Consider the following 12288-nt stretch of genomic DNA (forward strand, 5'->3'; position numbering starts at 1 on the left):
AAATACTTACTGGCAGTGACGACGCTTGACTTACACTTGATGGCACGCACACACGATTGCCGATTTTAAAAAGGGCTTAAATGGATTCAGGACAGCTGACCATAAATTACACACACATAACCTTGAACTCGCTTTTTTATATAAATGGCACATCAGTTGAATACTTATCAAATACCTTGGGGGGTAATCCTTACGGATTGAAATTAGATAGAAATTAACAAAAACATAAGGAATAACATTTTTTCCCTGTCGCCGCTTTGCTAAGAGCTGCTCTTAACCAAATATTTGGTGGCGGCGCTCCGGAAATTTATTAACACAACATGAAGCACTTATCGGCAATATTTGGGTGAATTGCAATGAACTACACTTCCTCTATATTTCTCAAAAATAATTTCGCTTGCACTGCTTCATTGTTAAAAGTCAATTACAATTTTTCCACGAAATTGCTGCCAACATTATTATTGATTTCAGAAAACAATAAATTGCAACTGTTAGAACACAAAATTAATGTACATAACCGGAAAACAACAAGCGCACAGGAAACAATTCAACTAATTTTCGCGCCCATTACAAATATTCTTCTTCTTAACAAAACTCTCAATTGTCAGAATCAGAAATCAAAATAAAAAAGAGGTATTCCAATTGGCTCAGTTGGCAACGCCAAGTTTTTGACAGTATGAAAATTCTGCTGACATGGAAGTTATTTTTGTTGTGTGTCGTCCGAAATTTTGTCTTTTAAAATTGGTAAATTTATCGAAATTAGCAGCAATATTTGTTAATTAATATAGGAAAAACCTTGGAGAAGCGTTGGCGCATAAAACTATGTAAATATTTGGATGTCTAGTATACTTTTAGTGTGCACAAAGATTGCTTGTTAGCAAACATGTACACGTCATACACTTGCTGCTTGGCAAAAGTAGCCCCAAAAATTGAGTGCTCCCACTTCATATATAATTGTTTGTTTGGTTGTTTGCTTCTTTGTGTATGTGCTACAGAAATAAAAGTGTTATCATGATTTCATCTCTGTTTTTTTCAATAAAATGTCTAATTAGCATTCATACTTATTGTTAAATATTTTCTTGCTTCACATTTCCAATCACAGCTCAAATGTACAAAAATCGATTGAAGTGTGCTTTAACTACAAATACAACAAAAATAACGTAACAGACGTACATGTAAAAACTTAGACGACAAGTATATCAAATAGTAGAAGTTAATACGAGCAGAAACTGTGTAATTAAGGACTGCAACGATCAAAATCGAGTTAAAAATCTGCTAAATATTCTCCACTGTAACGAAAATAAAAAATGTCTAGCAATGACCCCAATGAACATGCCGCGAACATCAGCAACTTACAAGAGAGTTTTTCTAAGCAACAGGTGAATACTACTTATAATAAATTTATTTATTTTTACAAATAAATATACCTATTACGCCAACATACCTATTACAGAAAAAGATATCGGCACTAAAGGAGCTGGTGCGAAAATCCGAAGCAGCGCATGGCAAATCAACTTCATCTACTCAAGCAAAGGTCAAAAATATAGCACAATGTCTGACAAACTTGAAAAATAAAGCACGTTCTAGACAAAGTTTTCCCGCTTCCAATCCTTCTACAGTGCAGGAAAATATCACCACTTTTGCGCCGAACGAAGTTATTGAACCGGTGTTGGATCAATACCATCATCCACCACAACAACATGGGGCACCGCAATTAACGCATTCCTTTTCATACGTAGAGCAAAATGTTGGTGCGCCCTCACAGTACGCGCAGACTTCCACACCAAACTTTACACCACTGAAATCACAGCATCGCAGTGACTCTAGCAAATCACTTAGCAGCAGCACGATGCAAGGAAGTGAAAAGGTGCAGCTTTTGCGTCAGCAAATGGAACAAAACAAACTGTTGATGGCCCAGCGAGCCTCCAGTAAGCAACATTTGGAGCAGCTTGTTTCACAATTGAAAGAGAAATTCGATACGACGCAACAATGTTTGGAGGATACTAATGAATTGGGCAAATCAATGAGTGATCTCAGTGCATTGATGGTGCGCTCACCCACGTCACGTGAGCGACACAAATCGGCCACGGATTTGTCGTCACAACCTTTCTCTTTGGAGAGAGAACGCATAAAGTTCCTTGAAAATCGCTGCCGCCTACTGGAAAAGCAACTTGAAAAGGAGCGTCAAGTGCACGGCACTCCAGAGGCGACGACTGCCAACGAATCGAAGAAACTCAAAGAGTTGGAAAATAAAGTGGTTGAATTGGAGAAGTTACTGCAGGAGCGACAAAATGAGATTGAAAACAAAATTGGCGAGACACAGCAGTTGGCAGAAGAATTGGAACGTACACGTTCGGATGTTAGCGCCAAAGACGAGGAACTCTGTCTCATGCGGCTGAAGCAAGGCGACACCAGCAACGATTTTACCGAACTAGCCGATTTGGAGAATAACGATATTGAACGTCTCCGTAGCGAATTAGCCGATAAGCATGTACGCATTAATGAATTAGAGGAGATAAATGATATGTTGGAGGCCAACAGGTGCGAACTAACATTAAAAAATAATAAATACGAAGAGCAAATAGAGCAACTGAAACTGGAATTGAATGCGGCAAATGAGAAAATGCAGACCGTGGAAGAAGAGCTGAAGCGCAGTGAAGAGAAGTGCGCTTCTTTGGCAGAGGTGCTGGAGAAGTTACAGAACACCACAGAAGCTGTTGTGGTAGAAACTGGTAAAACCGTTAACATAACCAGCGTGCAGGTAATATATATCTTGTAATTATATCAGTTTTCCAAATAAATGATTTAATACCGTACTAGGTTTCCGAGGAAATGGCCAAACAGATACAAGAACTACGTGATGAATGTGACAAACTGTTGGAGGAAAATACGCAGCTTAAGGAAACTATTAGCGAACAAGAAAAGCTGGAAGTGTCTGACGCCAGCATTGCGGAGAAGATTGCGGCACTCGAATCGACCATTGAAAGTCAACGCGAAGACCTTAAGGAACGTCAAACCAAAATTGCCCGCATGGAAGAGGAAGTGATGGAGAAAACCATCGAACTTAATGTTTTGAATGCCAACTTCAAGGTGCTCGAAGAAAAACTAGATGCTGCCAGTAAGAGCAAATCACTATTCTCTTCCATCGGTGGCGAGGCTGCGGACAATCCAGCTTTGGAAGCAGAAATACAGCAATTAAAACAAAAACTGGATGAATCTAACAAAGCAATGATAAAACTCAAACTGAAATGCAAACAAACCGAAAAGCAGGTGGAAAAACTTAAGAAAAGCTCTGATCTGCACGCTGAAAATGTGCGTTTGACGGCTTTGAGCGAGGAGTTGCAACAGAAGATCACCGAGTTGGAAGATGAAAAAGGACAGTGGCAATTAACGCAAGTGGATACTGCCACCAAGACCAACGAAGTGGATAATACAGAAGAGCAAGAGGAACGCATAGCTGAATTTGAAGAGAAGCTTAAGACACAAGCGGAGACAGTAAGGTTGCTTGAAGAGCAAAAATACGAGCAAGCGCAAAAGCTGGAAGTGGCCGAGGAAAAATTGCGCGAATTGCAAGAGCAACTCGACAGCAGAGATGGTGAGGAGACAAGGCGTGTCAAGTCGGAAATGTCCGAAATACAACTAGAGGAGAAAGTAGAAGAGCAAACACAGCAATTGCAGCAGCTCGAAGAGCGTTTAGCAAAAACACACATCGAACTGGAAGAACATAAACAGAAAGTGGCTGAACTGCAGGAGCAAAAGCAGGCGGCTGACAAGAAACTGGAGAATTACATGGTTGAAAATATGGAACTATTGGATAAAATTGAAAAACTCAGCAAGTCATCCTCCTCGGCCGAATCAATTGAAATTGTTGAGCGGTTAACGCAGCAGGAGCGCGCCGAAATCGACGAATACAACAAGCAACAGCTTGACGGTACTACCGTCAACTCGGTCAATGAGTTAACCCAAACTGAGATGGCGCCCGAACTGAGCGATAGTCTCGTCAAATTACGTGAAGAAAGCTCTGAACTGATGAATAAAATTGAATTATTCACGACAGAGCGACGCGAAGTGCTCGAACGCATGGAACACTTGACAGCCGAGAATCATGAACTTATCGAAAAAGTCGAAGAACTAACACGTGAGAAGGAAGATATGGAGACTAACGTGCTGCTGGCGAACGACGCGAAAATCAAGCTTGAGGAGCGCATCAAGGAGCTGAGTAAGGAAAAGGATCAGTTGGCCGTGCAGGTGGCCGAATTCAAGGTGCAAGGCAATCAACTCTCACAAGAGCTCTCCTCATTGCAAAAATCCTCAGAGGTGGTGGCCGCATTAGACAGCAAAGATGACGCTGCGCTCATTGCAAAGTGCGAGAAGTGTCTGACGAATCTTAGTCACGAATTGGAGATATACCGCAAAGCCAACGACAGGAATGCTAAATTTAACGCTTCCAAAAAATTGGCAAAAGAAGCCAAGAATGCGCACATACAACTCAGCGAACTCTTGCAGAAGGTGAAAGAGGCCAGTACGGCAGTGGAAACGGTAACGGTTGTGGAGACAGTGGTCGCAGTGACGGCTCCCAATGGCAAGGCATTGGCCGAATACGAACAGCTGACGACACAGAATCGACTGCTGAAGGAGCGAATCAAGGAACTGCAACAGGAGCTGCAAGAGGCGCGGGAAGCTGATGACGCAGACATTACTGCTGCGCCAGCAACGCAGACCGCGGTAGTGCCGGCCTTAACCGAGGATCAAACAACCAAAGAGCAGCGCGAAAAGCAGTTGGAGGAGCTCAAGCAGTACGAAGAGCAGTGTTTGGAGTTACAATCGACGGTGGAAAATCTGCGCTTGCAGTTGGTGGAGGCGCGTACCGCGGGCGAAGAGCGCAGCTGCGAAATAACACAGCTCAATGAGGAATTAGAAGCGCTGAGGAAGAGCTCAAGCGAACTGGAAAGCTTATTGAGTGATAAGAACTTGACGCATGAGCAGGAGCTGAAGGAGCTGACACGTTTGAGGAGAGAGTTGGAAGGTAAATAACGAACATTTAATTTAAACCGTTTTATATTCCTCATATTGCTATTTTGTTATCTTCTAGGAAAATGCGATACCTACGAAGGCGAAATGAACATACTGCAAACTTTGGTCACGGAGCAAAAGCAACAGCTGATAGAGGCCTACAAAGAGCACGAGCACGAAAACAATATGAAACTGCTCGATTTGCAAGAACGCGACGAGCAAATCCTGCAGCTGCGCGATGAAATCAAGGAGCTTAAGCAAGCGCTCACCGCCGCAGGCGATCAGTTGACTGAAGATCTGCGCAAAGAATGCGAAAAGCTGCGCGAAGCACTGAAGATAAACAAAAGCCTTGTGACGGAGCAGGTGAATGAGCTCTCGAATAAACAGGAAACCATCGAAATGCTCAATCAACAAATAATCGACTTGTACAAAACCATGGAGGAGAACGCCAATAACATCATTGACAAGGAAGATGAAATCGCCAGCTTACAGGAGACTCTAAATAGTAACAACAAAGAGCTGGAACGCTTGCGCAAGGATAATGTGGAACAGAAGACGGTCGTCGATAAACTGTTGAACGAGCTGCACAGTCATCGCGCCACAGTCGAGCAAGTGCCGCAGCTTGAAAGTGAGCTGCAGCGGTTGGAGGAGGAAACCAAAAAATTAGATACCAGCAATAAAGAGCTAGAGAAACGCAACAAAGACCAGCTCGAGAAACTCAAAAAGTACGCAGCTAACCTGAAGAAACGCGCCGCGCAATGCCAAGAGCTTGAGGCCAAAATAAGCCAGTTGGAGAAAGGCAGTTTGGAGGCAATGCAGACCAAACAGCATGACGCCAGCAGTGAAGAAGAACTCACTGACCAAATAAAGCAGCTGGAGAATCAAGTCAATGAATTGAAAACACAAATCGCAGTCAAAACAGCTGATGCAAACGCGGCAACAGAGCACAGTGAGCGGTTGAAAACACAACTGGAAGAGTTGGAGCGCAGCTTGGCGGAGAAGAATAGTGAAATCGTGCAACTGCAAGTTGCGCTGGTCGACGCACAGGAGCAGACCGCCGGTTGGGGAGACTCCGCGCTCGATATGGCGCACACGGACAATGCAGAGAACGAGGAGCTGAAGAAAAAGTTGGAAGAGAAGACACACAAGCTGCAAGAGGCCGAAGCGGAAATTTACGGCATGCAAGAGGAGTTGATACAAGTGCGCGAAAGTGAGCGTGAAAAGTTTTACGCCATCAAAGATATACAAGAAGCGCTCCAGCATAAGAGCGAGCTGGTGGCAGAGCTGCAGAAGCAAATGCAGAGCCATACGCAGGCAGATGACATCACGCAAGCGCTAGAGGATAAGGTGCAAACCTTCGAAGAACGTCTGCAAACGCTGACTGAAGAGCTGAAAGCAAAATCCATCAAGTTCGAAAAGTCCAAAGCCGTCATTAAGGAGCGTAACAACCAGATACAACGCCTGCAAGCGCAACTGAAAGATCTGCAGGACAAGTTAAGCGCGCGCCCCGAAGAAGAGTACATCGGACCACCGCTAAATGTCAGCGTGAGCGAAGCGACTGCAGCGCCAACGCAAGCACAAGTGCCTAAAGATTCCTACAACGACTTGCAAATGGCTTATGAGAAATTAAGCGAGCGTTTCGCGTCAGAGCAAAGTAGTTTCCAAGCAACCATTGCGCGGCTAGAGACACTACATGATGGCATACAAGCTAAATTGCAGGAGAATATGTCCTACATAGAGACGCTCGAGCAAGATAATACCGCTTATAAAGAGAAAATCTGTCGACTAGAGGAGGGCATCGCTACTTTCGAAGAGCGACGCGCATCGATGGAACGTCGGACGAATCTTTTGTGTGCGCAAATGCAGACACGCGAAACAGAGCACGAGCAGGCGGAGGATGAGCTGCTATATCGCCTGAATATGCTGTCCGAACACGACGATGTCATCGCACAACGGCTGCTACAAACGCAGGAAGAAAAGGACGATTTGCAGGAACGTATCGAACGCATGCAGGCCGAATGCAGTCAGCTGAGCAACAACTACGCAAAAATGGAGAAGGAATATCAAGCGTATCGCACGCAAAACGAAACACATGCCGCAGCGGAGACACAGCAGCTGCGCGAACAGCTAACAGCAGCGCGCGCGGAACTGGAACAGTTGCGTAACGCCTTCGATGCCGAACTGGCTAAGAAGATCACGGAACTGGACGAGTTGGAAAGCGAACTGAGCGAGCAACTATCCAAAATGAACAGCGAGAAACGCCTTGTAGCCGAAGAACTTGAGCGCGCACAAGATGCCTTGCGGGAGCTCAACAACAACTATCTCAAAATGGAAACGGAATATCGCACATATCGCGAGCAGAGCGAAGCGAACAGCGCAGCTGACACGCAACAGGTGCGCGAGCAACTTACCGCGGCGCAAGCCGAATTGGAGCAATTGCGTGGCGATTACGATGCCAAATTGGCCGTCAAAACAACGCAACTCGACGAACTTGAGAGTGAGCTGAGCGAGCAATTAGCGCAAATGAATAATGACAAACGTGCCACCGCCGAAGCGCTGGAGCGTGCGCAGGATGAGTGCAATGCGCAAAAAGATGAGATCGTGCGCTTGAAGGAGTCATTGAACGCCTTGGAACAGGCTAAGCAGGAATTGGAGCGCGAGGCAACATGGCTGCGCTTGCAAAATGAGGGCAGCCAACAGGATCAGTACGAGTTGCAAGAGCTGCGCATGCAGGCGATGCAGGACAAAACGGAAATCGATAATTTGCGCCATCAAATCGAAACGCTAGCGGGCAATCATGACGTTGAGCTGCAGGCGTTGCGCACGCAAATCTCCGAATTAGATACGCTTCGCATGCAGGTGAGTGTTGACCGGAGAGTGAAGTGAAGTAAAACGAAGGTTATGCTCTCTTTTCGCCTCTATTTAAAAACTTTTTTTCGGAACTTTCAATCGTCGTCCAGCAAAAATATTGAGATAAATGGTTTTCCAAACTTTCTAGATGGCGATGATAACGAATTAGTTTTGCCAACATTATTCCGAGTTAAACGAACCTTCAAGGTCCATTAAGCATGAAAAATCATTACACACAATTTACACAGTTCCTCCAGCTCGAATTCTTACTGATTAAAATGCATGATTGTGATAATTTTCCTCAGTGAATCCCTTTTGAAATTAAGAATTTTGCCTGACAGCCATTAGACTCGGCCTCAATGTTAGGTCTTTACCTAAATGGCCTCGACGACTTTTAATCTGTTGCAGCTGTTATTGTTGTTGTCGTTTCTTTTTTTTTTTTTTAGCGGGTGCTTGGGTGGTAAGGTTCATTTTGGTTGTTATCGAAAGGTTCTAACGGTAAAACCATGAAACGTACTGTTTAGACGGGGTTGGGCTATAGGGAGAGCGGTTTTTTTAGAGCGGTTGCTCTACAGCAACTGCTGGTGAGTATTTGAGTTGTTCGGTAAGTTTAAGTATAAGGTTGTCATCGCTGTAGCAACGCCTTACAGCAGGGTTGCTCCGTATTCWCCTGACCTCCAAAGTTCATRGKAGCTCCAATCCTCATCTCACCAAGGTACTYTAGGTCACTGACCACTCTTCCAATACTGAAACCTGGAAAACCCGCCAACAAAGGGGAGTACTATCGCTCAATAACTCTCCTCTCTCCGTCCMGTAGTGAAGACACTTGAGGCCTTGCTACTCCCGACCTTCACACACCACCTGAGTCTAGCAAACCACCAGTATAGCTCCCAAAAAACCATGAAACGTACTGTTTAGACGGGGTTGGGCTATAGGGAGAGCGGTTTTAGATAGTGGGGTTCGCTGAGTATGCAAAGAATGCTAGCTATATATTTGATATGTCGGAGTTGATTCTGGATAAGTAGGACTTTAACCCACTAGAGTATCCAAAATGATTTTCTCGCTCAACTCGAGCTCGTCGACTGTAATAGGTGCGCCATTTACTGTAGTTTAGGAAGGAACTCTTGATATTTCTAGCAGGCGGTTCCGCTTCAGGTGACTGCAGGGCTGGTTTCTACAAAACTTCTTGGAGAGAAGTTCATTATGCCCCTTAACTGGGAGCATACGGGCCACACTGTGCAGATGCACGATGGGAGACATCAAGAGGCAGTGTTCTGACATGTCTGAAGCTTCTTCGTCTGCGTTTCACTGCATCCAGGCGACCATATTGGTGCGGCTTAGTTAAGAACCCTCTTGCCGATTGGCTTGTACCTTGACAATAATCACGGTCGCGTGAGGAGTGTAGGAGCTTTCGCTGTCGAATGTTACACTTAAAATCTTAGGGTTATTGACGGTCGGAGTTTTGACGGCAACGACGCCATCGACCGAGGAAGAGTGTTAGGTTTCGTGCAGCAAGGAAGCGAGAGAGGTCGGAGAGATAACCATTTCATTTTCTCGCAATAATCGGTTATTGCAAATGCTGTGTGGCACGTAGCTCCGTCTTGTTATCCAGATGTTAAGATCAACTTCTTCCAGTTGCGGCATTAAAAAGTTGGTTATCATCGAGCGGTATTGACAACAACCAGCTTCATTTCATGAATAATTTGAGTATTTTCCTCGCACCAGATTCGACAGTTTTGTTTACTTACCGCAGCATTGCTCTAGTTTTCAAGTTGTTCCCAAGCAAACTCAGAAAATTCACGACCTTCACGGTGATCCAATATGTTCAGTTCTCGAGTAAGAACAATTTTGTAAGGATGCAAGCTCAAATATTTTCCCAAAATCCGCCAGACTGTGGTTTGAGACAGTCCCAAATCTTGAGAACACCTTGGAATCGACAACTTGCGGTCTTCCAGAACACTTGCCTGAATGGCAGCAATATTGACTGACTTATTCACTATATCTCTGGCATGTAAGGGATCTCCTTGCTAACCATTAACCTACCTGATGGCCCAGATCCCTCAACACAGCTAGTTTTCTGAACCAACAGCTTAAATCATCGACGAACTTAATATTTCGTACCAATAAGAGCCAGAGTAAGGGCTTCAAGGTTAGGTCCAGTATTAGGTGTACGTCCCTGCGCTGCTCTGTTAGCATGTACGACAACCGGAACATACTTCTTCTTTCAGACGTAAACGTTACCAGAGAGTTTAGTACTCTGGAATGATGCAAGTTTTTCTTATTAATTCTTTACAGGTTGGCCAAAACCAAACAGACGACCAGGTATTCATCGAAACGGAGAACAAACGTTTGACCGATTTACTTGCCGAAAAAGAAGCCATCATCGAGAACTATCAGCGTCAAAACTTACAGCTACAAATGGCAGCAGCTGCCGCTACACAACCACCAGCTGCCACACAGCACGATCCACTAGCCCTCGCTTTCGGCGTGCCACCGCTAGGACAATCATCCATAAGCCACGCGGCGCCACCAGCCGACGAAAATGCGCGCTTGCAACGTGAATTGTTGGAAAAGGCTGAACAGCTTACGCGTCTTCAAGACGAGCTCAATGCGCTACAGTCTGAGTTCCATAGTGCGCGTGATGGCAATCATGAGCTACAACGTCAGCTGGCCGCGAAGCAGCAAGAAATTGAGAATCTACGAAGCACCAGCTACAACAATACACCAACCGCATCTGCGGTATTTGGGCAACAGTCCCAACAGGATGTTATACCGGCGCCACTTTTCTTTAGTACCGAACAGGCGACACCATCACCCTTCGACGAAATCGTGCAAGTGCGCACCATTGACAATCTAGGGAGCGGCGCGCGCAGCTACAACGTTAACAATCCAGTAAACACTGCAATAGAACAGCCCACTATTGAAGACCTCCAGCGCAACGTGTCCGATTTGGAGAAGCATGCGCAAGAGCTCGAAAACAAGTTGGCCACGCGTAATCAACGTGAGTTGGAAATAGAAGAGCGCTTACGCGAGACAAACCAGTCGCTTAGCGAATGCGAACGACAGCTGCGAGAACGCACCGAAGAACTGAATGCAGCACGTGCTGAGCTGCAGCAAGTCTTTGCGGCAAATGAAGCATTTAAGGCGGCGGACGTAGTCGCGCATCAGGAACTTGAACAGTTAAGAGGCATATTAGCAGCCTCGCAAACCGAATTGGCTCAGCGTGAACAGCAGCTGAAGCAGTTGGAAATGCGTTTGCAAGAGACGCGAGTGCACAGCGATAGTCAGGCGGCAACCGACTTGATGGGTCTTGGGCAGTTGCAAGGCAACTTAGAACAATTACAAACAACGCTGCAACAGCGCGACGACGAATTGAATCAGCTACGACGTGCGCTTGAAGACGAGAAAACACTGAAGGAGCGTACCTCGGCGCTTGAGAGTCAGATCATACCAGACACCCTAGCGAATTTGGGAATAGTAGACGCGCCGAATACTATGCCCACATTGGATATGTTCTTCGGTGGTGCTAACAGTGGTGCTAACGACTTTGAGAAGCTCGTCATACCGCCGGTGTCAAATGTGCCCGTCGTGGAAGAAAAGATTGTGCCTGAGAAGGCTTACATTTGTCACCCACAAGGCGGACCAACAGCGCAAAGTCAACAAAATGCGGTTGCATTTGACTTGGGTGATGACTTTGGTGACGTGTGGGGCGCACAGGAAGCTGCTGCCGAAGAAGAACACTTCTCAAAGACAGCGGCGGGTAGGCTGGGTGCAGCGGTGTCTCTGGTGCCGCGTGAGCAACAGTTAGAAATTCAATTGGCCGAACAGGCCGAACGCATTGCCGAGCTGCAGCTAACCGTAGAGCGTTGCGAACAGCAAAGGCAGGAGCTACAAGTAAAATCGGGCAAACTTATGAAGAAACTTAAGGAGTATAAGACAAAGATCGACGAATTGCAGAGCAGTGCAGGAAAGCCCGCCAAATCCGCAGATGCCTCTGCGTCGTTCTTTGATCTAGACGCCGCTATACAAGATGAGCTAAAGGCACAAATTAAACAACTGGAGAACACTTTGCAGGACGAGCGTAAGCAACACGAATTGCATGGAGCTGAGAAGGAGAAGTTGCTGAAACGCGTCGATGTGTTAACCGCAGGCAGCGAGCGTATGACCGAAATGAAGGAGCGACAAGATATGGAAGTGCAAATGTACCAAGCGAGAATAAAAGAATTGCAAATGAAGGTGAATCAGTTAGAAGATTGGGGACCGGATGCTCAGGCTGGTAAAGAAACGACTTCAGAGGGGCAACAGCTGCAGCAGCGGGATGAAGCGCTTACTACAGCAACTGCTGGTGAGTATTTGAGTTGTTCGGTAAGTTTAAGTATAAGGTTGTCATCGCTGTAGCAACGCCTTACAGCAGGGTTGCTCCGT

General features: G+C 45.7%; 1 protein-coding gene across 2 annotated transcripts in view; it reads left to right on the top strand.

The window, feature by feature from the left end:
* The first annotated feature begins 685 nt into the window (after positions 1-685).
* Positions 686-12288, top strand: part of LOC108973721 (protein lava lamp) — a 15464-nt gene continuing 3861 nt past the window's right edge. Inside the window, exons 1-6 of one of the 2 annotated variants that reach the window (XM_018941162.1) lie at positions 686-824; positions 1103-1379; positions 1454-2761; positions 2821-5026; positions 5093-7872; positions 10159-12208. In XM_018941162.1, coding sequence (XP_018796707.1) covers positions 1308-1379; positions 1454-2761; positions 2821-5026; positions 5093-7872; positions 10159-12208 — 8416 coding nt within the window. In that variant the 5' untranslated portion in view covers positions 686-824; positions 1103-1307. The remainder of the gene's footprint in view (positions 825-1102; positions 1380-1453; positions 2762-2820; positions 5027-5092; positions 7873-10158; positions 12209-12288) is intronic. The other variant, XM_018941163.1, reaches the window with a different exon arrangement.

Source organism: Bactrocera latifrons, unplaced genomic scaffold, assembly GCF_001853355.1.
Source record: "Bactrocera latifrons isolate USDA-ARS-PBARC rearing strain unplaced genomic scaffold, ASM185335v1 scaffold_5, whole genome shotgun sequence".
Classification (NCBI taxonomy): Eukaryota; Metazoa; Arthropoda; class Insecta; order Diptera; family Tephritidae; genus Bactrocera; species Bactrocera latifrons.